Source organism: Rosa chinensis, chromosome 3, assembly GCF_002994745.2.
Source record: "Rosa chinensis cultivar Old Blush chromosome 3, RchiOBHm-V2, whole genome shotgun sequence".
In the NCBI taxonomy this organism is placed as follows: domain Eukaryota; kingdom Viridiplantae; phylum Streptophyta; class Magnoliopsida; order Rosales; family Rosaceae; genus Rosa; species Rosa chinensis.
The window spans coordinates 27,017,217-27,040,938 of record NC_037090.1 but is presented as its reverse complement, the minus strand read 5'-3'; the positions used below and the strand labels follow the sequence as shown (position 1 = coordinate 27,040,938).

Genomic DNA, 23,722 nt, shown 5'->3' with positions numbered 1-23,722 from the left:
TTAACTATCTCCCAAAATTAATTGTTTTTTAACAAAGGAAACAAAAATTAAAGAAAATAAAGCTTAGGAAATCAATAACTAGGATCCAGGTCCTGGGTTCAAGTCACCATGGGGAATGAGTGAAATCCTTTGATCCTCTTTGAAAAAAAAAAAAAAGGCTTAGGAAATCAATTACAAAGAAAGAGATAAGTAGTATGCTATAGAAAAAAAGAGAAACGTATTTTAAAAAATACAAAAAATAGAAAATAATTATGGCTTAATTGGGCGGGCTTAAAGGGCTCAAATGGGCTGGGCCGGGCTTCATTTACATGGCCCATATCCTACCATATTTGATAAAAGGTTGGGCCGGCCCGCCCTAAAGCAAGGGTCGGGTCGAGCTTTGGCCTTACGGGCCTGGTGGGCTTAGGGCCGAAGGGCCAAATGATGACCCATACCCATACCCATCCCCAATCCGCCTCATAGTCATCCCTATGAAGAACTAAGCGTTTGTGCTTTGAGAGGCACTAGGCTACACAACTCTTGGTAGATAATTTACATGACCATTTAATATTATGAATTCACTTGCTGTTGTTAGAGCCTAACCAAGCAAATAGGCTCAAGATGCTCCAGATCATACCCAAGTGGTCCCCTAAAGCGCAGAGTGACCAAGAGTGCTACCATCACCCATGTCAGCCGGGCTAGAAAACAACCAACGTTACGTTGGTCTCATCATTTGAAGCAACAGTGATTCAGTTTCTAGCAAAGAAACCATGATGGCTTTACGACACCCCGATTATGGTTCCATCACGAAACTTTGAACACAAAAGAGATGGTCATGCCATTAGCGTTGCAGACTTGCAATTGTCCCACAATCGAAGAGTACTCTTCCACCACAAGTCCTGATCAACATCGTAGTTCCAAGTTTTGTCCAAAAAGCCTAGCCAACAATTCAAAGAAGAAAACATTGAACCAGGGCTTGACCCTTTGAATAGTAGCCTTATTGAAAACACCAATTGACATTTGTGAAAAAACTTCATTTCAAGCCTCATCCAAGTCCACAACTAACACCTTAGCATGGTATCTCTTGTACCGAAAGCGTAGAAAACAAGAATAGTGATAAGTCTGCTCGCTGCTCCAACCACGCCATAATCCTCTATTTCAACTAGTATATTGCATCCTTGGTAATGTTAGTTTTAAAGTCACTCTCAAGTGCAAGAGGTACAAGTTATAGAATAGAAGATAAAGAAGGATGCCGAACCCACAAAGATTGCCAAATCCTTCCTTAGTTAGGAAAAACCTAAAAGGTAAACTGGAAAGAATGCACACAATTTATAAATTCAAAAAAACAAAGCTCATTACAAGTTATGACAAGTGAATGATGTTACGTGCAATTCAATAGTGAATTGTTTGTTTGAGTGATTGGTTGATTGACTAAACTAAATGCAAAGAAAGTAAACTTAGACTAGTTAAGCTAAGACTGTAAAGAAATGGATGGGAGTTAGGGTTTGTATTGTCTACCACTAACCTCCTTTGATGCAACAATGTAACTAAATATTAATGATGCTAAACCTATTTATAAAGATTAAATATTGTCTAGTCGATCCCTGAACCTTTTGATGAAAAAATACTTTAGTCCATGTTCTTCTAATTTCACATGTTTAATCCTTGTATTCTCATTTTGAACTAATAGGCCCATTCTGTTGCTCTCCATCCAAAAGCTCCGTTAAGTTACTGATGTGGCAGTCATTTCGCATCAAAATGTCTATTATACCTTCACTTTCTTTCTTTTTTATATATATTTTTTCTCTTTCTCTCTTTTATTTATTTTTTTTCCCCTGTTTATCTCTTCTTCTTCCACCTCTCTTTCCTTCTTCACTTACTTAATCTTCCTCACTTCCTCCTCCGAGACTCCTCAATGCCACGTCATCTTGCTTAGCCCCAAAGTCCAGAGACCCTTTCCCAATCCCCACCTTGACATGGCAATCTCCGATCGTACAGACATCTTCTCTGCTGTCAGTAAACATCGAGACCCAAGTCAGATGATCTCTCCTTGTTGTCCTCTACAGTCCAACAAGCGAAGCCAAAATTGAGGTAATTAAGAATCGATTTTTTCTTTAGAAATCTCCAATATTTTTAACAATGGGGCCCAACACGATTCGCAAGGGCGATTAGTGCCGTTAAGGACTAGACCAACATTAGGTTGGCAAAGGTGGTTGGGACCATCGTGCCGGACTTGGATCGATGGCCACGCACTGTTCGAGGAAGAGATTGTGTATGCAGCAAGGAAGGGGATGAAGGTGTTAAACATGGTGAACGAACTCCAAATAATCTGCAAGTCCAATAACTGATACCATCTGAATCAACTTCCATTTCCAACAGACCTCCGACATCATCTTCTTTAAAATCCTTTTTTCCTTCCATTTTTGCACTTTGTGTGACAAAGTTCTTGAATTTGTGGGTTTCCTTTCATGGGTTTTGCTTTGATTCTGATTTTCAAGATTAGATCAATGATGGGGCGATTTCTTTTGTTGGACTTTTAAATCAGAGTTTTTTTCTTTTAAGTTTCGAACCCAACTGATTCTTTTGGAGACAAGTTTTACCCATTTAGAGTTACAAAATTGAAGAATGGAAACTGTTCCTTATCATCTTAAGCAGCAGCGACAAAGCTGGCCAAAGAATTCTGGTTCGAGCAAGTTTCTTTTATTAGGGCTTTTATGATAATAAGACTTCTCCCACCTTTGAGCTCCAGTTTGACGGCAATTACTGGGCCATCATTAACAAACCCAATATTGTTTCTTTCATTTAGATTTAAATTCAAAACGAGATTTGAAGACGAACTAAGCATTGGGTTTGCAGAATCTAGAATTTAAGTTTAATTGACAAGATGAACTAACAATAGATAGTCAAGGCTTAATTGTTTATGTTTGAGCCGAAAAGTAATTTTGGCAAGATCCCTTTAGGGGGTTTAGTATAGCGGGCCGATACCTGTGGCCCAAAATTAAGCCTGCTTCGGTTTGGGTTATAGCTTCACCCATTCTGAGATCCATAAGGAAAACGAGCCCTTATTGGAATCAAGTATCAGAGATTGAATAGGAAACTTCAATCAATAATCCTTCTATGGCAAGGAGCAGTCGAAACCCTAGAGTATTGTTTCTGTGTGAGAATACAGAACGTGAACTAAGTATGAGGCAAGGTAGAGAGGGAGAGAGAAATGACACAAGCATATATAGTGGTTCACCTTGCCCTTGAGGCAAGGCTACGTCCACTTAGAGATTCCACTAGTAGTGAGGCCAAGTAGCCTTTGTAGTGATACAAGTATAGGGATCATGGATCTATCCCTTTCCAAGAAGGGGATGACTTCCTCTTATAACTTAAGGAAGTCTCATTCTATTCTACATTTCCTATGTGGGACATAATACACATATTTACTTCTCTTGAAGGCTTTTGGAGAGCATGGGAGGGTGGCCTCCTGGTAAGATACCGGCCGACCTCCAACATGGTGTGGTAGCTCGGGTATCGGTCTACCGAATGCATATTGTAGGAGGGACCTACCATGTTGCGGGGCCCACCTATGAGGTTGTTGCTTATGCTTGGCGGTATGTGATATAGGCAGTATGTACAAGTCCCCCAAGTCCCCGAGTAAGAGGTGCTTCTTGGTTGGGGAGTTTAAATATGATGCCGCCAAGTATGAGTGATAACCTCGTTGAACGCCATACCCATACTAGTCCCCCAACTCCGTGAGCAAGAAGGGACTCTTCCGGGTCTTGTGAAGTTTACATGACAGGTTGGTGCCATGGAGCCCATCATCTAGCTAGTACCTGCAAATAAGATAAGAGTGTACAAAGAGCATATTGATTGTGCTAGGGCAATCTAGGTGACATTGGAGTCAAATGCATCGAGGTGCATGAATGTTTGTATGAGATGTATGTTATATATAGCGTGTATGCACGTATTATGTAGTGTTGACATACGACGTATAAGTCTAGAATGTATGTGGTTGTGAAAGTATAACGAAGTGCATATGATGCATAGATGTGTGATGACCGCGATGACGCGCACATAATGATATGTATATGTTGTATGCATATGATGCACATGTGTTAGGACCGGGAGTGTGGTTACTCGCCGAGTCCCCTAAGTCATGTAGTAAAACAGGAATTTGGACTCAGGTTACGTTCGACGAAGTAGGTAAGGCTGAGAATGAAGCTCCGGCATCCAAGGATAGGTTAGAGGAAGGAACGCTAACTTACTTAACCCGAACATAAAACCATAACCCGATTGTTTGGCTTATGTGTAACAGGAATGTAAGACTTGAGCTCGCTCATGTTGAGCGGGTGTGAGTTTTGTCCTATGGTCTTATTAATGGGATGTAAAAGAAATTTAATTGTTGCGATCAACAATAGGTGAAAAATTTCAATATTTCCATTAATAGACCATAACACGAAAAGTATGAGCATGAAGCTCAATGATAGTCCCGGTCGGGTACTACCTCCACTTGTGATAAGTGGTATGAATAAGTCCCTCAAGTGTAGAGAACTCTCGGGAGGTGAGATGACTCAAAAATCAAGGGACTGGACCTTGGCTTACCCGTTGGGTGTACCTCGCTTGGGGCAAGGATTATAATGCAAGGGACTGGACCTTGGCTTATGTAAGGGAGTTACCCTTTAGTTATCCCGTTGGGATACTTCACTAGAGTAGAGGATTTATAAGGGCCTGTAGGCCTCGTGTACAATGACTTTGGTACCCGTTGGGGTATTGTATAGGCGTCGACCTCTAGTACTTGTTGGAGGGCCCGGTCTCTGGTGCCAGGCTGGGTAGTGAGAGGGCTTGGTGCCTCTTGTACCCGATGGGGTAGAGTGAGGGCTTTAGCATTGTGACCCGGTGGGATCACATGAGGTTTTGAGCCTCGTACCTGATGGGGTAAAGTGAGGGCTTGAGCCTCCTTAACCTAATGGGGTTGAATGAGGGCCTGTAGGCCTCCGTTATCCAATGGGATCGAAAGGAGGGCTTGAGCCTCCTAACCTGGTTGGGGTACCTCCCATGATTGGAGGGTTTATGAGATGCATGTTGCATTTATTTAGTGAATTTTGCATGTATATATGTAGCAATTTTAATTGACGGAAAATTAAATTAAAGCATATATGGCATGTATATTTAACATGTACTTGTAGTGGAAATGCTAGTAAGAATTAGCACTTTGTAAGCATGCCTAAGAATAATGGAGACATTCCAAGCATGACATAAGTATTTTAGGCATAGTGAATATGCTACTAAGATCATCACGTTTTGTAAGCATGCTTAGATAAGTGATTAACGAATCATGTAAAGCATTACATTAGCTCAAAGTAAAAGAGCATAAGTGAGAACTTATCTGGAGCTGATCGAAAGTAGTAAGATATTGGAATTGTTGAAACATGAGATTCCATGTTTTTCCAAAAAATAAAGTCCTTGTATAGTTTGACTGATAATGTGCTCGGTGGGAGGGATTCGTCCTTGGTGGTGCTCGTGCATGATTCTTGGTGGTACCCACTGACTCCTTGGAGGCCTGAAGAAGAGTGAAGCTTGGGAGTGGAGGGTAAAGGGTTTGCACTGGCTTATGGTACTTGGAGGATCATGTACCCGCTGGCTCATTGGAGGCTTGGGTGAGGAGGATCATGTACTCGCTGGCTCATCGGAGGCTTGGATGAGGAAGGATCATGTACCCGCTGGCTCATTGGAGGCTTGGATGAGGAAAGATTATGTACCCGGAGGATCATGTACCCGTTGGCTCATCGGAGGCTTTAGTGAGAATCATGTACCCGCTGGCTCATTGGAGGCTTGGGTGAGGAAGGATCATGTGCCCGGAGGATCATGTACCCGCTGGCTCATCAGAGGCTTGGGTGAGGAATGATCATGTGCTCGGAGGATCATGTACCCGCTGGCTCATAAGAGGCTTGGGTGAGGAAGGATCATGTGCTCGGAGGATCATGTACCCGCTGGCTCATCGGAGGCTTGGGTGAGGAAGGATCATGTGCCCGGAGGATCATGTACCCGCTGGCTCATCGGAGGCTTGGATGAGGAAGGATCATGTACCCCGCTGGCTCATCGGAGGCTTGGATGAGGAATGATCATGTACCCGCTGGCTCATAGGAGGCTTGGATGAGGAAGGATCATGTACCCGCTGGCTCATCAGAGGCTTGGATGAGGAAGGATCATGTACCCGCTGGCTCATCGGAGGCTTGGGTGAGGAAGGATCATGTACCCGCTGGCTGGCTGGAGGCTTGGGTGAGGTTAAGGGTGGGGTGTCTTGCATGTACCCATGCACCCGCTGGCTCTTGGTACCTGGTGGCTCGTGGTACCCGTACATGACCCTTGCTCAAGGTCGGAAGTTCATACCCAAACCTAAGGACCCTCCTTCTAGCGCCAATATTTTTGTGTGAGAATACGGAATGTGAACTATGTATGAGGCAAGGTAGAGAGGGAGAGAGAAATGACACAAGCATATATAGTGGTTCACCTTGCCCTTGAGGCAAGGCTACGTCCACTTAGAAATTCCACTAGTAGTGAGGCCAAGTAGCCTTTTTAGTGATACAAGTATAGGGATCATGGATCCAACCCTTTCCAAGAAGGGGAGGACTTCCTCTTATAGCTTAAGGAAGTCTCATTCTATTCTACATTTCAGATGTGGGACATAATACACATATTTACTTCTCTTGAAGGCTTTTGCAGAGCATGGGAGGGTGGCCTCCTGGTAAGATACCGGCCGACCTCCACCATGGCGTGGTAGCTCGGGTGTCGGTCTACCGGATGCATATCGTAGGCGGGACCTACCATGTCGCAGGGCCCACCTATGAGGTTGTTGCTTATGCTTGGCGGTATGTGATATAGGCGGTATGTACAAGTATAAATACCAGGTTTCAAGGACGAACAAAAACAACTTGCTCTGCTCAACCTACAATGTTGAGTATCGACTCGGTGACGCAAGGGATCACACCACAAGCCCTTATCAGTAAGGCAAGAAGTCCTTTTCCGAAAGGCATAGAAAAGAACCTTGTGACGGGGTTGGTGCTCTCCTCGTCTACATCATTTGATCAAGAAGTCAGGTCGAGGGACTCCCCGACGACTGCACCCCACGATGCTGGCACGCCTGCGCACGCTCAAAAGAGACTGTTTGCAACCAGACTGGTTTTGGAGCCAAACATTTTGGCACACCCAGTGGGACCTGCATAGCATTTCTTCGAGAACGCCACCATTGGGAAGTCAAGTGCAAACCCTTACCAAAAGGTTTACGTTAACTGCCCGAAGCACAAGACCTCTAGTTATAGGCCGCACTCTCGTGCAGACTGTGGTGCTCCTTCTGAAGAACACGTAATTCGAAGATTTTCTCTCAACTCACAGTCACCTGACATGTCAACTGAACAGGGAGGAAGTCACTACAAGCCAGGCAAACGAGCCTGTTCAATACTTCTGAGGGCTAGAATGTCACTACAAGCCAGGCAAACGAGCCTGTCAATACTTCTGTCGCTTCTAATGTTATAGGAGGCTTAACAAGAGAGGCCTTCATTTCGAAGCATATCCCGGAAGGAGTGACTGTCGAAGAACAGCTCTCGATCATCTTGGAAAATCAAGACAGACATTGAGAAAAGGTAGCCGCTGATATGGCCAGGGAAATCGCGAAGTCAGATCGGCGCATAAGCAAACTGGACCAACACATTGCCCAGCTTGCTGAAGAGACTAGGCGACAAATTGAACAATCAGCGACTGAAGTAAGGGCACATGCTAGAGAGATCGCCAATGAGTAGAGTTTGCGACAAAAGCAAGTCATGGAGTCCATCGAGAACCAAAGCAAGCATACGGCATCAGAATTTGCAGCTCTTTGCAATGAGGGGTCTAACCTTGCGACCCAGGTTGCCATGCATAAGGCTGAATTGGACCAGGCTAAAGAGGTTATGAATAAAGCATTGGGAGGTCCCAACGATATCCTTGGTTCTCTTGGTCAGCCCTCTGGATCCTGCAAGTATATACCACCGAATGCTCGGGAGATGGCTAGCAGCAGCACCGCTACGCCTTCTGCAGCCGCTACTGCCACGTCAACTAAGAGTAAGGAAAAAGCCCTGGTAATTGGCGGTAACAAGACCACTCCACCGGTCGCGCAAAAGAGCAGAAATCTGAAATTCGGTGAAGGCAGTCTTGCTGAGCCTGTTGTGTTTACTCAATACGATAGCGATAGAGCAGAAAATGTTTACCAAGAGCTCCCAGGGAACTACTATGGGATTGATCAGGCGGGCAATCCGATCAAGATAATAGCTCTGGCGAAAGATGAGACCATACCATCGCTTACTCTTCAATAGTCTAGTATTCCCCGAACCATTCGCCTTGGGGAAGGAACAGTGACTGCTAGCCAAGCCGTACCTCTGCAGACCGCCCGCCAGACTGTGGCGACACCTCCTCCTCCTAGTCCAGATTATGTGAGACGTGAAGAGGTTGAGGAGATGATCATGTTGGTTAACCCTAGGGCCCACCTTGATGAGGTGTATGAGGGGCCTTTCCCGCCACATATAATGCTTGCGCCTTTCCCTAAAGGTTATAAAAATATCATATTTTCTACTTTTTCAGGGGAAGATACTGAGAACGCAGCAACTCATCTGGCTAGGTTCAAGGTGCAATGTGGCCAGTACCAGAATGATGACAACCTCAAGTGCAAAATCTTTGGCACCTCTATGTTTGGAGACGCCTTTACGTGGTTCTTCAAGCTTCGACCAGGGTCCATTGCGAATTTTCCAGCAATGGAAAAACTCTTTAGGGAAACCTTTGGATCTATAGAACCTAAAGTGGATCTGGCCTCCCTTATTACCCAGATGGCTCAACAGCCTACAGAGTCTTCTGTGAACATGGTTCTGCCAGAACGAGAATTAGTTAAGTTGGCGATTAAGGGCTTGGAACCACGCCAGCAGAAGAAGCAGCATGGCAGCATGATCTAATCAATGGGAGAGCTTATTATAGAGGTAGGCAGCTATAAGCAGCTCCTCAGAGAAACCGACGCTAGAAAGAACGCGTTCAAAGGAACATATGTGCCTGGAAAACACCGTACAGTGGCTGCACTGAGCTACCAGCCAGCCACCTATGATCCTTATTATCAAGGTGAAGAAGTTTTCCAGGATGAAGATGAAGAGGAGGAGAATGATGTCTCCACTTTTGAGCTGACCGGAAGAAAGAACTCGGCCTTGAAGCAGTTAAAAATAACTAAGGAACCAGTCAAGCTCAAGTCCGTAGCCTTCACCAAACCTGAATTCGCGACGTATACATACGATGCCAATAAGGCACATGAGATTTTAGATGAGATGATAGCCGCGAAGATGGTGAAGACAAACTATAGGCCCTTCCCCAAACCAGAATAGCTGAAAGGAAAAAAGTATTGCAAGTTCCATAATCTATGGAATCATAACACGACTGACTGTGTGAAACTAAAGGATCAGATTCAGGTATGGCTCAATAATGGTAGTTTGCAGGTGGAAGCTCCCGCGACCGCAGCAGCACTGTGAATATGAACCCTTTCCCTGACACAAGGATCAATATGGTTGACGTGACTTGGAACAGAAAAAGCCAGAGGAAACCAGAAGTCAGGAGGAGAAGAACGAGGAGGACGAGGACCCAGCGAAGAAGAAGGCCAGACCTATCAGCGAGGCCTCGCCAGTGGTCATATGCTCACGATGCAAAGAGGAATGTGGCATCCAAGTGTCACATGAAGAGGTCGAGCAGACATTTCGTTTTGGTTCACTCCCGCCAATCAAGTGGGCTTTGCTGTCGCAAAATTTGCAGCCTTCCAGCCCCAGAGCGAAGGACAGGACAGATTTGCCGCCATCTCCAAGGGATTCTAATTTGTTCAAGAAATTGAAAGCAGCCGCGGCCGAACAAAAACAAGATGGGAAGGCTGGAAATGAGCGCAGAGACATCCTGACCAAACCATACATTTCGCCTTCTTCAACATCCACTATCAAGGAGGGCAAGTGGTACACCAGAGAAAAGGGGAAGACGGTAGAGATTAACCCTTCTAAGAAAAGGAAGATGCAGCGCAGGTTTGGAGAACCCAAACGAACGCTAGAGGCTCTAGATCAGGGCTTGATTAAGCCTTCGCAGTTGGTTAAATCTCCTGAGCAATATCAAAAGGAGATAGGGGCGCTAGCCGCTAAGCCATTAGTGGCTCCCCGTAGCTTTCAGAAGCAAGCTAGTGGGATGTCAGGGATGTCTAAGCCTAGTGTTTTCTGCAGGATTACCAAAGAGAGGACATCGCCGTCGGCTAGGAAGGAAAGCTCGCCAACCAGGCGGCCAAGCGTCCGACGCAGGTTGTTATGTGAAGAGACTGAAGCCAAATCCTCAGTTTTTGAGAGACTGGGGGGCAAGGACAACACTTCAGACACCTTGCAGTGGAGACCTAAGAAAGTCCAAAGCATGGTGGCAGCGGTCCCAACAGAGGTCCCAGAAGCGGAACAGAAACCGGACTCACCCAGGCAAGCCACCGTGATACAAGAACACAAGCAGGATGAAAATCTGATCCTCGCGGAAGAGTCATTAGTTGCTTTGGTGGCTAGGCAGTTCAACACTGAAATCCCAGTTGATGAACCCAAGCTCAACCTTGAGGACGACATGGACGAGACAGAAGTAGTTGATACCGCCTTCAGTATGGTTTATGTGCTGCCCGACAAGTACACCTTGCCAGTCGCCGCGCAGGAGTGTGTAGAAGTTGAGGAAGGTAGCAAGCAGCCTTTGCAGATCACTTCAGCAGCAACAACACCTATGGAAGAGGCGGTTTTCCTTGAGACTGAAGGTGCTAATAGTAAGGGTCTCTTCATGAGCTTCACAAGACCAACTCCTGCTATGGTACAACACATGAGGCCTTTGTATATCATGGCAGAGATTGGTGGCACTAAGGTTAGCAAAATCATGGTCAATATTGGAGCCACTGTCAACGTCGTTACGACAAGAGCTATGCAGTTTCTTAGGATCAAGAAAGAGAAGATCCAGTCCACCTCCCTCACACTAAAAAACTTCGCGGGGACTGTAACGAAGACATTGGGTTTACTATTCCTACGCATCAAGGTTGATCCCACAGAGGGTGTTTATGCCTTCTTTGTAACAGATTGCTACGCAGCCTACAGTGCCATCTTGGGCCGAGACTGGATTCACTGGAGCTATTGTGTTCCGTAAACTCTCCATCAGGAGCTGATCATGTGGAATGGGGTACCAGATAAGGCGGAGGTGATTAAAGCAGAACCTCAACCTTTCCCTGTTTCCACAAATTATGTAGATGTCAGGTATTATCTTGAGCCAATTGCTCCATTGCAGGTTAGTGGCATCGATAACAAAGGCTGCACCACAGGGGTGACTGCTTCTGAGTTAGCACAGTGGGGGCTCATGCGTGCGAAAGAGGACCTGGAGAGGCCTGGCCACGCTGTGCCCCACACATTGAATAATTAATGGATTACAACCTTCCAGAGGAAGGGATAGAGGCCTTCCATTCTCTGTACGAAAAGTTATCCTCGTACTTGGTGGAAAAAGAGGCCTATGATCGAGTCGCGACATTAGAGATAGTTAACGAGGAGTTCTCTGACCATGAGGAGGAAGAATAAGATATTCAACTCACTCCAGCGGCATTAGATGATACCCCTCCAAAGGTTAGGGACCCTACTGAGAAAGTTAATCTGGGAACAACTGATGAGCCCATGGAAGTGGCTATCAGCACCTACTTAGAGCCTAACGATAAACAGAGGCTAATTGACTTATTGTAGGAATACAAGGATTATTTCATGGAAAAATACAAAGACATGCCAGGCTTATCACCAGACTTAGTGTGCCACCAGCTGCCAACGCTGCCTGATAAGAGGCCTGTTAAGCAAGAGCCGCGGAGGATGAACTCGGAGACCTAAGTTCTGGTCAAAGAGAAGGTAGAAAAGATGCACAAATCCGGCATCATCAGGGTGGCCAAGTACAATCAGTGGCTATCCAATATAGTGTCGGTTCGCAAGAAAAATGGCAAAATGAGGGTCTGCGTGGAGTATAGAGACCTTAATTTGGCTACCCCCAAAGACGTCTATCCCATGCTGGTCGCGGACATGTTGGTAGACGCGGTAGTAGGGCATTAACTGTTGTCCTTCATGGACGGAACTGTAGGGTATCACCAGATTCCAGTCGCGGAGGAAGCTAGACACAAGACGGCATTCCACTGCCCAGGTTTCGCGAGCATTTTCGAATATGTGGTCATGCCCTTTGGTCTGAAGAATGCTGGGGCCACCTATCAGAGAGCCATGAACCTGATCTTCCATGACATACTGGGAAAGATCTTAGAGGTTTACATAGACGACGTGGTCGTGAAGTCCAAAAAGCGAGGGGACCACATTGAGGACCTTAGAAAGGTTTTCGAGCGCATGCGACTACACAAACTCAAGATGAACCCTGCCAAGTGAGTTTTTGGAGTTCAGGTAGGTGACTTTCTGGGTTTCATTGTCCACCAAAGAGGCATTGAGGTCCCTGAGGATGAAGCAAATGCAGTCATCAACGTATCTCCCCCGCGAACTAAGAAGGAGCTGCAGCGGCTACTGGGTAAGATCAATTTTCTGCGGCAGTTCATCTCTAACTCCGCTGGTAAAATTCAACCATTTTCCCTATTGCTGAAGCTACAAGGACAAAATGAATTCGTCTGGGAACCTAAACATCAAAAGGCTTTTGATAAAATCAGGGCCTATCTCGTAAGCCCGCCAGTGCTTGTTCCTCCCAGGGCTGGATTCCCACTAAAGTTGTATATTTCAGCAGCTGAGGCTTCTATTGGCAGCCTACTCACTCAGGACGCTGAAGAGGGCATCGAGCATGCCATCTTTTACGTCAGCAGGACACTCACAGATTATGAAACGAGGTACACTCCCATGGAAAAGCTATGCCTCACGTTATACTTCTTAGCATGTAACTTGCGGCATTACATGTTATCCTTTACTACTTGCATCATCGCTTAGACTGATCTAGTCAAATATATGCTTTCACGGCCTATCTTGAGAGGTCATATTGGCAAGTGGGTGCTCGACTTGTCAAAATTTTCTCTACAGTACGTCCCACAGAAAGCTGTTAAGGGCTAAGCCATCGCGGACTTTTTGGCCCATCACCTTATGTTGGACGTCCCAGCGGTACGAGATTTGGAGGTTGCTGCTGAAACAGTAGATCACCCAGACTTGGCGTGCTTGCCAGAATACGCCGCGCTGTATCAAGCCACAATCTCACTCCAACCCTGTGTGTTATATTTTGATTGTTTAAGAACGGATACACTGGTAGGGGTAGGGATTGTTTTGGAGAACCCAACCGGCGATCAGTTTTCCTATTCTTTCTAGTTAGAGTTCTAGTGCACTAATAACCAAGCTGAGTATGAGGCCCACATTATAGGTTTAGAGGTGTTGCTGGAACTAGGAGTCAGAGACATCCAGGTCCGGGGAGACTCTTTACTCATCATTAATCAACTTCGCGAGAAGTTCCGATGTACTAGCTACTTGCTTGCACCATACTTGGATCGTGCGCTTGAGCTCTTGGACCAATTTAATGATTGGACTTAGAACACATCCTCTGCGAACGTAATTTTGTTGTAGATGAGCTCGCCCAACTGGCTACAGGCATTACTTTAAAATATGGAGTTCGCGAACGAATCTTAAAAGTCGAGCGCCGCAAGTTGCCTTCGTGGCTTGCGAGGCCCGACCCACCTGATGAGCCAACAGTGGCTGTTTTAGACCCTATTGACGTGGATTGGTGGGTTCCTTTAATCACCTACCTTAAGCAGCCAGACTCCTCTACTGACAGGAAGATACGTTTTCTCGCACTTAATTATTTTCTTAGGAACGACGAGTTGCGGCGCTGCGGAGAGGACGGCATGAATTTCAGGTGTGTATATGGCCGTGAAGCTAAGCGCTTAATGCGAGAAGCACATGTAGGTGTCTGTGGAGCTCATCAAGCGGGTCCAAAGATGCGTTGGTTAATCAAGAGACATGGCTATTATTGGCCCAGTATACTAAAAGACTGCATCACATTCGCGAAGGGTTGCCAGGCACATGGGCCGGTCCAGCACATTCCCAACATACTTATGTAGCCTATTATTAAGCCTTGGCCGGCGCGCGGCTGGGCTCTCGACTTGATTGGGATGATTCATCCTCATTCATCTCTTCAGCACAAGTTCATCATCGTCGCCACTGACTTCTTTACTAAGTGGGTCAAAGCTGAGCCTTTGAAGGAGGCTTCCGGTGCCACCATCCGCCAATTTATCTTTAATCATATTATTTGCAGGTTTGGCGTTCCGGAGGTTTTAGTCTCGGACAGGGGGGCAGCATTCATGGGTCGCGACATGGCACAACTTGTCGCTGACTTAGGCATACAATTCATTCATAGCACTCCCTATTATGCTCAATCCAACGGACAAGCAGAGGCCAGCAACAAGATCGTCATCACCTTACTAAAGAAAATGCTGGCAGAAAATCCTCGCCAGTGGCATGAGACATTGTATGAGACCCTTTGGGCCTATCGCACCTTTAAGCATAGCCCCACGACCACGACACCCTATGCTTTGATGTTTGGACACGAGGTGGTTTTACCATTGGAGATCAACGTCTAGTCTCTCCAGGTGCAGGACTAACACCACCTGATCGGTGAAGATTATGTCTAGCCCTTGGCTGCTTTGGATAGCTTGGTGATGGAAAAAAAATAAGTCGCTCGTGCCTATGATAAGAGGACATGCGGCCGCAGTTACAAGGAAGGCGATCTCGTTTGGAAAGCAATCTTACCGCAGGATGAGAAGTTGACCGGCCGCAGTAAATGGACTCCGCACTGGGAAGGACCCTTTGTGATTCACAGACTTCTGGATAGAGGGGCCTTTCACCTTAAAGATTTGGACGGCGAAATCCACCGGAACCCAATCAATGGTCGCTTTATGAAGAAATATTACCCAAAGTGTTTGGAAATTTGAAGATCCGCCAGATACCCCAGCCTCGGGGACAGGGGGGCAAATAATCTTACTTTGTTCACGTCTTCCTTTACATTTAGGCCTAGTCAGTGGCCCCACACTAATGGGGACAACCCTCTATGCATTTAGGCTTTGTGTTCGCGGCCTTTAAATTTTGCTGAACTTATTTTTATTTATTTTGCAAAATTTTCAATGTTAGTTTATTCTTTTGACAATAAGTGTTAAGAATATGTGCAACAAGACCTATACTAGAGGCTTTATTATATACAATAAGAGTTTGTAAATAGCATAATATCATTGTATTCATAAAGTGTCTTTGCGGCCAGAAGCAATAAAGTACATTCGCGAAAGTTACATTTGCATATTACAAAGCCAAAAGTGGCGGAAATTTACATTTTCAGATCTTCTAGGAGCTTCTGGATCTTCTTTCAAGAGGGAGTCGGTAAGGCGATTACTCTTACTCTTTCTCTCTTCACCCAACTTTCTTGAACCTTAGTTGCAGCTGGTATCGTTTGTACTGGAAGGAGAGGGAAGGAAATAATCATCGCAACCCTTCTAGTTGTTTATTCCCCAGGATGGAGGCAGACATCAGAGGTGAGCGCAGCTAAGTTGCTCCATTTATCTCAGGGACAAAACGGAAGTTTGGTCCGCTAAGTCCAGGAGGTAGGGCGCCGAAGAAGAGTAGGGGTCATGAGACATTTCCCCACCCTTCCTCGGTTTGCTCTGCACAGGGGAACCTAAGGAGGGAGACTCCTCAGAATGTGGTATCCTGTGCTAGGAGCTCCTCATGTTCTTTAGCCTATCTGAAGCCTAGGATGTTCCATCCAGACTTTCAGAAACCAAAGACATGAGATTGCCTGAGATTAAGCCATAAGGCCTACCCAGGAACTGAGATTTTCCCACAAAGCCTAAGACCTAAAGGCTGAAAATAAGATTGTGAGGAGAAGATTTCAGAAACAGAAGGAAGAGAAGCAAGGCTTGCAAGGCTATTTCTGGGTAAGCCATGGTGGTGTCTACTCTCATCCTCGAAGTACAGGTATATATAGGGCCAACCTCAGTGGCCTCAACCCTTTGATGGACAGTTGGAATTGATTCAACGCCATCAATAGAGTCACCAAGAGAATTCAATGCTGCGATCTCGAAAATGAAGGAAATTGAGGACGCGTGGGCAACAGAACGGTCTTCAAGGAGGTAACCACTCCATTTCAAGATTATCTTTTTGAAACGGTTTTAATGTGCAGTTAAGGCAAAGTTGAACTCTTTGTTACGTACGAAATTAAAGGAAATATTTGGGCCAGTAAAGTAGGCTAAATAACTAATAATATTAATATTGTTCTATTACAAAAATAATAGGCCTAATACTGAGAGGCCTAACTTGGCGGCAGTTCCACTTCTCTCCAATCCTATTCAGGGTGAAGCACTATACATATATCTGGCGGTATCACCAACGGCGGTAAGCTGCACCATTGTACGACGAGAGAACCACGAGGAGCTCCCAGTCTTCTATGTCGGCAGAGGCATGAACGGGGTAGAGACAAGGTATCCCCCGCTGGAGCAACTCACTCTGGCACTCATTGTCTCTGCCAGTACTTCCAGGCCTACACAATTCATGTCCAAACCAATCAACAGCTGAAGCAGGTAATGCAAAACCCTGAACATTCTGGTCGCCTCAGCAAGTGGGCCATCGAGCTCAGCGAGTTCGACATTCAGTACAAGCCAAGGACTGCCATGAAAGGCCAGGCAGTACCAGATTTCATCGCTGAGCTCACCGAGCGTCAGGATGAACCTAACTCAAGGGCAGAGGCAAACACAGAAATAATAACCGCTGAGGAACCAACCCCCCAACAGTAGTCGGGCTGGAACCTCCATATAGACGGCTCCGCTTGCGCTAAGGCTTACATCGCGGGAGTTATCTTGACGGGGCCAGGGGGACTCGACGTGGAATACAGATTAAAATTCAATTTCACAGCCTCAAACAACATGGCGGAGTATGAAGCGCTCATTGCAAGATTACTCCTCGCCATCGACTTAGGGGCTGACAGCGTTAACATATTCACCGACTCCCAACTAGTCGTCAACCAAGCCAACGACACTTTCCGGGCCAAAGACAAATAGTTGGCGGCATACTTGGGATGCGTCAAGACGCTTCTCAGGAATTTCAAGTTCCACACCATCACACAGATCCCCATAGAGAAGAACGTCAAGGCTAATTCCCTGGCAAGGTTGGCAACCGCTCAACCGCACCAGAGTCCAGCGGACATAAGGGTAGAGGTCCTCGATAAGCCAAGTATCACCAGGACTCTGGCGAAAATTTTCAACATTGAGATCAATCCCAGCATGATGGACGAGATAATTGAGTACAAGGTCAATGGAACACTGCCAACCGACAAGGTCGAAGCGCGGCAACTTAAGCGGAGGCAACCCGGTACAACATCCAGAATGACAAACTTTACCACCAAGGGCTCACCTATCCCAACCTTCGGTGTTTGACCCCTGAGGAAGGCAAGGTTGTTCTATCAATGATACACGTTGGAAAGTGCGACAACCACTCGGGCGCCAGATCATTGGCAAATCGCACAACGCAACAGGGATATTTTTGGCCTACACTAGGCGACGATGCCACACAAGTCTCACAGAAGTGTCAACAATACGCTGACCTACCCCACACCCCAACGGAGCCCCTCTCCATCATAATCGATCCATGGATCCATTCCACTTGGGGCTTCGATCTACTGGGCAAGTTTCCAACCGCCAAAGGTCAATTCAAATACATCATTGTCGCCATTGACTACAACAGCAAGTGGATAGAGGCAGAACCGCTGACGACAATAATTACCGCCAAGGTAACCCACTTCCTTTAGAAGAATATCTACTGCCGCTACGGAGTCCTTCACACAATCATCACAGACAATGGCACACAGTTCAACAACAAGGAACTCATATCCTTCACCGCCAACCTAGGCACTAAGATGAGCTTCGCATCCGTCGCTCACCCCCAAACCAATTGCCAAGTCGAAGCAGCAAACAAGATAATCAAGAAGCTGCTAAAAAAGAAGCTCGACGACGCCAAGGGTTTATGAGCGGAAAAACTCCCGGAAGTTTTGTGGGCCATCCGGACTACCCCAACTTCCGCCACCGGCGAAACACCATTCTGTATGATGTTCGACACTGAGGCCGTCCTACCCATTAAGGTCGCACAACCTACCACCAGAGTCGAGAGCTACCGCTCCGAGACCAATGACGAAGGCATCAACATCGACAAAGACCTCCTCAAAGAGAAATGCCACAGAGCTCATCTACACAACTTGCAAAACAAGCAGCAGTACCCCGCTTCGCCGCCTCCATCATGGTACGCTGATACTCCGCGGACAGCTTAAACGCCTCTAAGGCGGCAGCCTCAATGCGATCTTTCTCAGCACTCAGCCTCCAACCTTTTCAGCTCTGTGGCCTTGACGGCAGCATCCTTCTAAAGGATGTCGACCTTCTTGCCCTTAGCCGCCACCTGCTCCTTCAGCAGAGCCACATCCTGCTCGAGCTGGTTAATCTTGTCATTCCGCTCAAGATTTTGCTCTATGGCTACGCTAAGCTTGCCGCAGGCATCCAAGGCATCACACTCCGCCTTCGTCAGCCCCCGCTCACCATCCGCCAGCCTGGCCAAGGCATCAGCCAACTGCCTCTAAAGACCTTCGAGTTCCTCCCGCAGTCGCCGCTCTACCTCAGGCTGCTTTGAAGCCGCTAGGAACAGCTCATGCAGCCCGACAGACAAATGGCCGAACGTCGAGTTCAATGGCGATTGTTGAACAGCAGTGGGGCAGACTGTCCCATCCAGTCCTCCAAAGCCCAAGCACTCGCACAGGTGGAACAGGAATTCCCTCTCTGGATCGGTCAGAAACTTCGCGTAGGCGGAGAATGAGTCCAGCCCGCCCTGCGGTACTTCCCCAGACACCTCTACAGTCACCCCCTGGGAGGCCTACTTCGTCTTCTTCTTCTGACAGGCCCCAATGGTTTCCGCGTCATCAACCTCATCCTCTTCTTCATTGTCATTCTGTCGCCGCTTCCTTTGCAGAACCGACCGTGTAGTACTAGCGGATGCAAACCTTGAGGCTACTAGTAGCTCCAACCCCGCAATAGTAGCAGTTTCCTGCCTCGGAACCCCGCGCACCCTCTGGGCCCCACGTCGGGTGGCGGGCGCTCTCTCTTTCTGCTGCGCAGGGGCAGGAAGTACTTGGTTCTTGCCGACAACCCCACGATCGGCTCCAACTCCCACCTGAACCACGGGTGAACTGTTAAGGCCAAGATGCGAGTGGTGCGGCATTGGCAGCACCACTAAAGCCTCCGACTGGCTCACCGCCAGTGTTTAGGGGTCGACGATAGTGTATTGGGCCGCCAGCCCAGCGGCGTACATGCCCTCCAAAAAATCGGTCAACTCTGCGCGGTCCATAACTTTGGCAAATGCGTCATGCATCGCGACTCGCTTTGTTGCCCGGCGGAGAATCTAAAAAAAAAAAAAGTGGAGAAACAGTTAGCCTCATACAAGCTGAGTTAGGGCACAGATCAGCGGAAGACACTTACCAAGTGCACGATTTAATTCTTGACGGATCAACAACTCTCAATCGGTGAGAAGACGTAGGTCAAGCAGATTACGATTCCGCCAACAACCTCTAAGCCTCGCCACGCGACACTCTTCCTCGTGTGTCAAAGTATACCACAAGCCCGCTACAAAAAAGAAGAAGAAGGGGAGGTAATGATTAGAACAAAATGAAGCACAATACAAACAAAAGCCTCCAATTTTGGGCAGCGGAGATCGGCGGAAACCTCAGATAGGTTGGAACTCCCACTTAACAACGGCGCCCCCTCATTCAACCCCGCTTGATATTCCCACCCTGCCGTGGCAACACAGAAGGTTCCCCGCCAGGAAGACATGGAGTCCTTCAAATTCTCAATTAGCTTGGGCGCCCCCTGGCGATGGCTCAAGTTCACTTGCCCGATGCAACCTTGGTGCCTCACGTACACCAACTCATAGAAGTGCAGCACCTCCGCCACAGTTGGACCCTCGCAGCCAGACAAGCACCATAGCGAGTTGAGTGCCATTAGCAGACGCCACATATTGGGGCAAAGCTGCCCAAATGCCGAACTCGCATAACAGGATATAGAGGTTGGGGAGTAGCGACAAGGTGACACCTTGGCGGAAGATGGCGTCATGCACTGCCGCATACCCCGTCGGCAGAATGGAAGACCCGCTTTGGGCTAGCGGAAGACCTGCTTCATACGTTGGATGGCGGCCACAGTTATGTGCCTTCTTGGTTCATCCACGGTAGTACCGTCGCTAAAAACCTAGGCGGACTCTATTTCTCCATCACCAGTCTCTCCCTCGTCAGCAGAGCCGCTAGCGGCGATATTGCTCGCTAACCTCTCCTCGCGCCTATTTTGAGTGGCGGCCCCCTCCCCCTCCCTCGCCCTAGAACTCTCTGGACCACTGGCACGACCCATGGCAACTTCCCAAGGTATGGTTTGTAGCGGCTCAATCTCTAGCGGTTCGGATAGTGAGGTTCCTGCAGGGGCAGACGGATGCAACAAATCAATAAACACCTTATCCGCTACGCTGAGCAACACGTCAGACCTGGAAGCCTCAATGCTCGAGATTTCTATGATGCTAGCCATCACAAACCCTAAAACCTAGGTAAGTTAGTTCCAAACCGATCTACACTAACCCCATAGAAGTTTTCAGTCAAGAACACCAAGAACATTTACCCGGAAAATGCCAAAACAAGAACAAAACACATCCACACTCAAAACCCAGATTCGACCATCCAGCTAACAGAAGAATCCCAAACCTCAATCAAACACATACACCCACCCCCAGAACCCAGTCTAGACCCTCAAACACAATAGGGACTGCTAGAGCTCAATACAAATAGCAAACACAGAAACTGACAAACGAAAAACCTAATAAAACAGGGGTGGGTTTAGAATACCGACCTCGAAGATGAAAATTCTGGTATGCTCGAGGACACTCGTCTTCGTTGCAAAAGGTCTTCATCCTCCGGAGATCGACAACTTCACGGAATCGCAGAAACTTCTTCTCGGACAACAGAGGGTAGCTTGAAGACAACGATATCAGTTCAAAGTGCAAAGTGTTGAACCACTCGGTTTCCCTCTCTTTTACGTCAACATCAAAAAAATCTCCACCATCCGCTGAAAAACGACATCACATGACAACTGTACAAGTGGCCCACGATCGCACTTACTCTCCGGATTAATGGCGAGGAGACGGGCGTGCTGCAGAGACGTTATTCCACACGCTAGCCCAATACATGTTGGCCACATGTCAGGCACCGTCAGACGAAGCGTCTAGCAAAAGCAACAATCGAAAAGGCAGGCAACAAATCGTGAAAAGCGACAGCCTCCGCTAAGCGCAACACCGCTAGCGGAACTTCTCTCTTTTCATCTTGCAAGCGACAGTCTCCGCTAAGTGCAACACCGCTAGCGGAACTTCTCCCTTTTAGTCTTGCAAGCGACAGTCTCTGCTAAGCGCAACATCGCTAGCGGAACATCTCCCTTTTCATCTTGCATACGAGAGTCTCCGCTAAGCGCAACACCGCCAGTGGAACTTCTCCCTTTTCATCTTACAAGTGAGACAGTCTCCGTTAAACGCAACACCGCTAGCGGAACTTCTCCTTTTTCTTCTTGCAAGCGACAGTCTCCGCTAAGCGCAACACTGCTAGCGGAACTTCTCCCTTTTCATCTTACAAGCGAGACAGTCTCCACTAAGCACAACGCCGCGAGCAGAACTTCTCCCTTTTCATCTTGCAAGCAAGACTGTCTCCGATAAGTGCAACACCACTAGCGAAACTTCTCCCTTTTCATCTTCCAAGCGAGACAGTCTCCGCTAAGCGCAACACCGCTAGCGGAACTTCTCCCTATTCTCCATTAGGCAGAATACTCTCCGCTGACCTCAACACCGCTCGTCGAGTTAACAAAGAGATCCTCATGACGCTTCTAACAGCTCTCAATCGGCGGAGGGATGTCCGCCAAAGGCGCTTTCTAAGGCGCCTCACTCTGACAATGACTGCCACACGGCTTTGCAGTCAAGTAATGTCCCTCTGGGATAAGTAAGGGGACATGTCAATAGTCTTCGAGAGCCCTGATCAGGCACGTTGACCCCCGACACTAGGGTACCAAAGATTGGGCTCGCTACCCAACACCCTTTGCTCAGCGCAGGTTCCCCTCAACAAATAATGTACAGGCCAAAATGGAGGTCTATCTTAGCCGGGGAGTGCGGGACTCCCTGGGGGACTTAGCAGGGGCCCACCCGAAGGGGTATAAAGTGTTTGCTCAGTAAATCCATGGTTGACACACTGACGCTAATTATGCTTTTGCAAGTCTAGCTAAAGTAATGCTTCAACTGCTAGGCAACTCCCTAACCAAGATTGCCCTCCTTGACTGGGGACTTGGGGGACTTGTACTTACACGTACTTACATGAGCATTTGCCAAGCATAATTAGCTATAATGAGCCACGCTCATGCTACCGCCAGCAGTACTAATTCCCGCCAGCTGGGTGACCTACGGAAACACGCTACCGCCTGAGCCCCGGCTCACCCCCAAATAACTGCCGACGCCCCACGTCAAGATGGCATCAAAAGCTCCAGAAGCTGGGAACTGAAGCACATCAGTCCCACATCGAAAACATGGAAGAGATCAACCTCTTCCCCATCTATAAAAAGTTTTCTCCTCTCTCCTCATTAATGACACATTTACTACTCACCCATTGTTACTCTGTCAATATAAATACATTGACTAACTTAGGCATCAGAGAAGTGAAGACTGCCCAACGCGGTCTCCCTCTAACGCCCCTTTGTATTTCACTTGACAGGTAGCGAAACTCATCACGTCATTTGGGTAGCGGTCCGTCCATCGGACCAGCGTTAATAAAGATTAGGCTACCACCCAATCTTAAACATTAACATGGAGTGAATCCATGGGCCGGTGATTACGGAAAGGGGTTCCGCTGGTGCGTGGGGGAGGTCAGCGTATTGTTGATACTTGTGGCAAGACCTGGAAACTCTCCTGGCTTCGTCGCCGAGCGTGGGCCAAAAGTAGCCTTGTCACATTGTGCAATTGGCCAAAGATCTGGCGCCGGAGTGGTTTCCATACTCCCCGGCGTGTATCGTTGCTAGAACGGCCTCTCCCTCCTATGGGGTGAGACATCGGAGGTTAGGGTGGGTGAATCCCTGGTAGTAAAGCTTGCCATTTTGTATATTATAGCGGGTGGCCCTCCGCTTGAGTTGCCGTACCCCGACCTTGTCTGTTGGCAGCGTTCCATTGAGCTTGTACTTGATGATTTCATCCATCCAGCTGGGATTTACTTCAATGTTGAAGATCTCCGCTAGGGTTTTGGTGATGCTTGGCCGATCCAAGCACTCCACCCTTGTGTTCGCTGGACTTTGGTGCGGTTGAGCGGTAGCTAGTCTTGCCAGTGAGTCAACCTTGACGTTCTTTTCCCTGGGGATCTGTGTGATGGTGTGAAATTTGAATTTCTTGAGGAGCGTCTTGACGTACCCCAAGTATGCCGCCAACTGTTGGTTCTTGGCCTGGAAACTGTCGTTGACTTGGGTTAACGACTAGCTGGGAGTCGCTGAATATGTTGACGCTGTCAGCCCTCGAATTGATGGCAAGGAGTAGGCCGGCAATGAGCGCTTCATACTCTGCCATGTTGTTTGAGGCTTTGAAATTGAACTTTAATGCGTATTCCACGTTTAGTCCCCCTAGTCCTGTCA

The 23,722-nt window shown here is 47.4% G+C and overlaps 1 protein-coding gene across 1 annotated transcript; it reads left to right on the top strand.

Moving 5' to 3' along the window:
- The first annotated feature begins 11,909 nt into the window (after window positions 1–11,909).
- LOC112194368 lies at window positions 11,910–14,596 on the top strand. The gene is made up of 5 exons (XM_024334615.1): window positions 11,910–12,083; window positions 12,435–12,912; window positions 13,384–13,476; window positions 13,584–13,918; window positions 14,156–14,596. The coding sequence occupies exons 1-5, from the start codon at window positions 11,910–11,912 to the stop codon at window positions 14,594–14,596; spliced, it is 1,521 nt and encodes a 506-aa protein (XP_024190383.1).
- The last annotated feature ends 9,126 nt before the right edge of the window (window positions 14,597–23,722 follow it).

Bases quoted from the DNA above. Each gene is read 5' to 3' on its own strand.
- LOC112194368 (XM_024334615.1), top strand. From the start codon at position 11,910: ATGCACAAATCCGGCATCATCAGGGTGGCCAAGTACAATCAGTGGCTA. The intron at 12,913-13,383 runs GTAACTTGCGGC...CCCACATTATAG, and splicing joins CACGTTATACTTCTTAGCAT to GTTTAGAGGTGTTGCTGGAA. The intron at 13,919-14,155 runs GTAGGTGTCTGT...TCATCTCTTCAG, and splicing joins GCTTAATGCGAGAAGCACAT to CACAAGTTCATCATCGTCGC.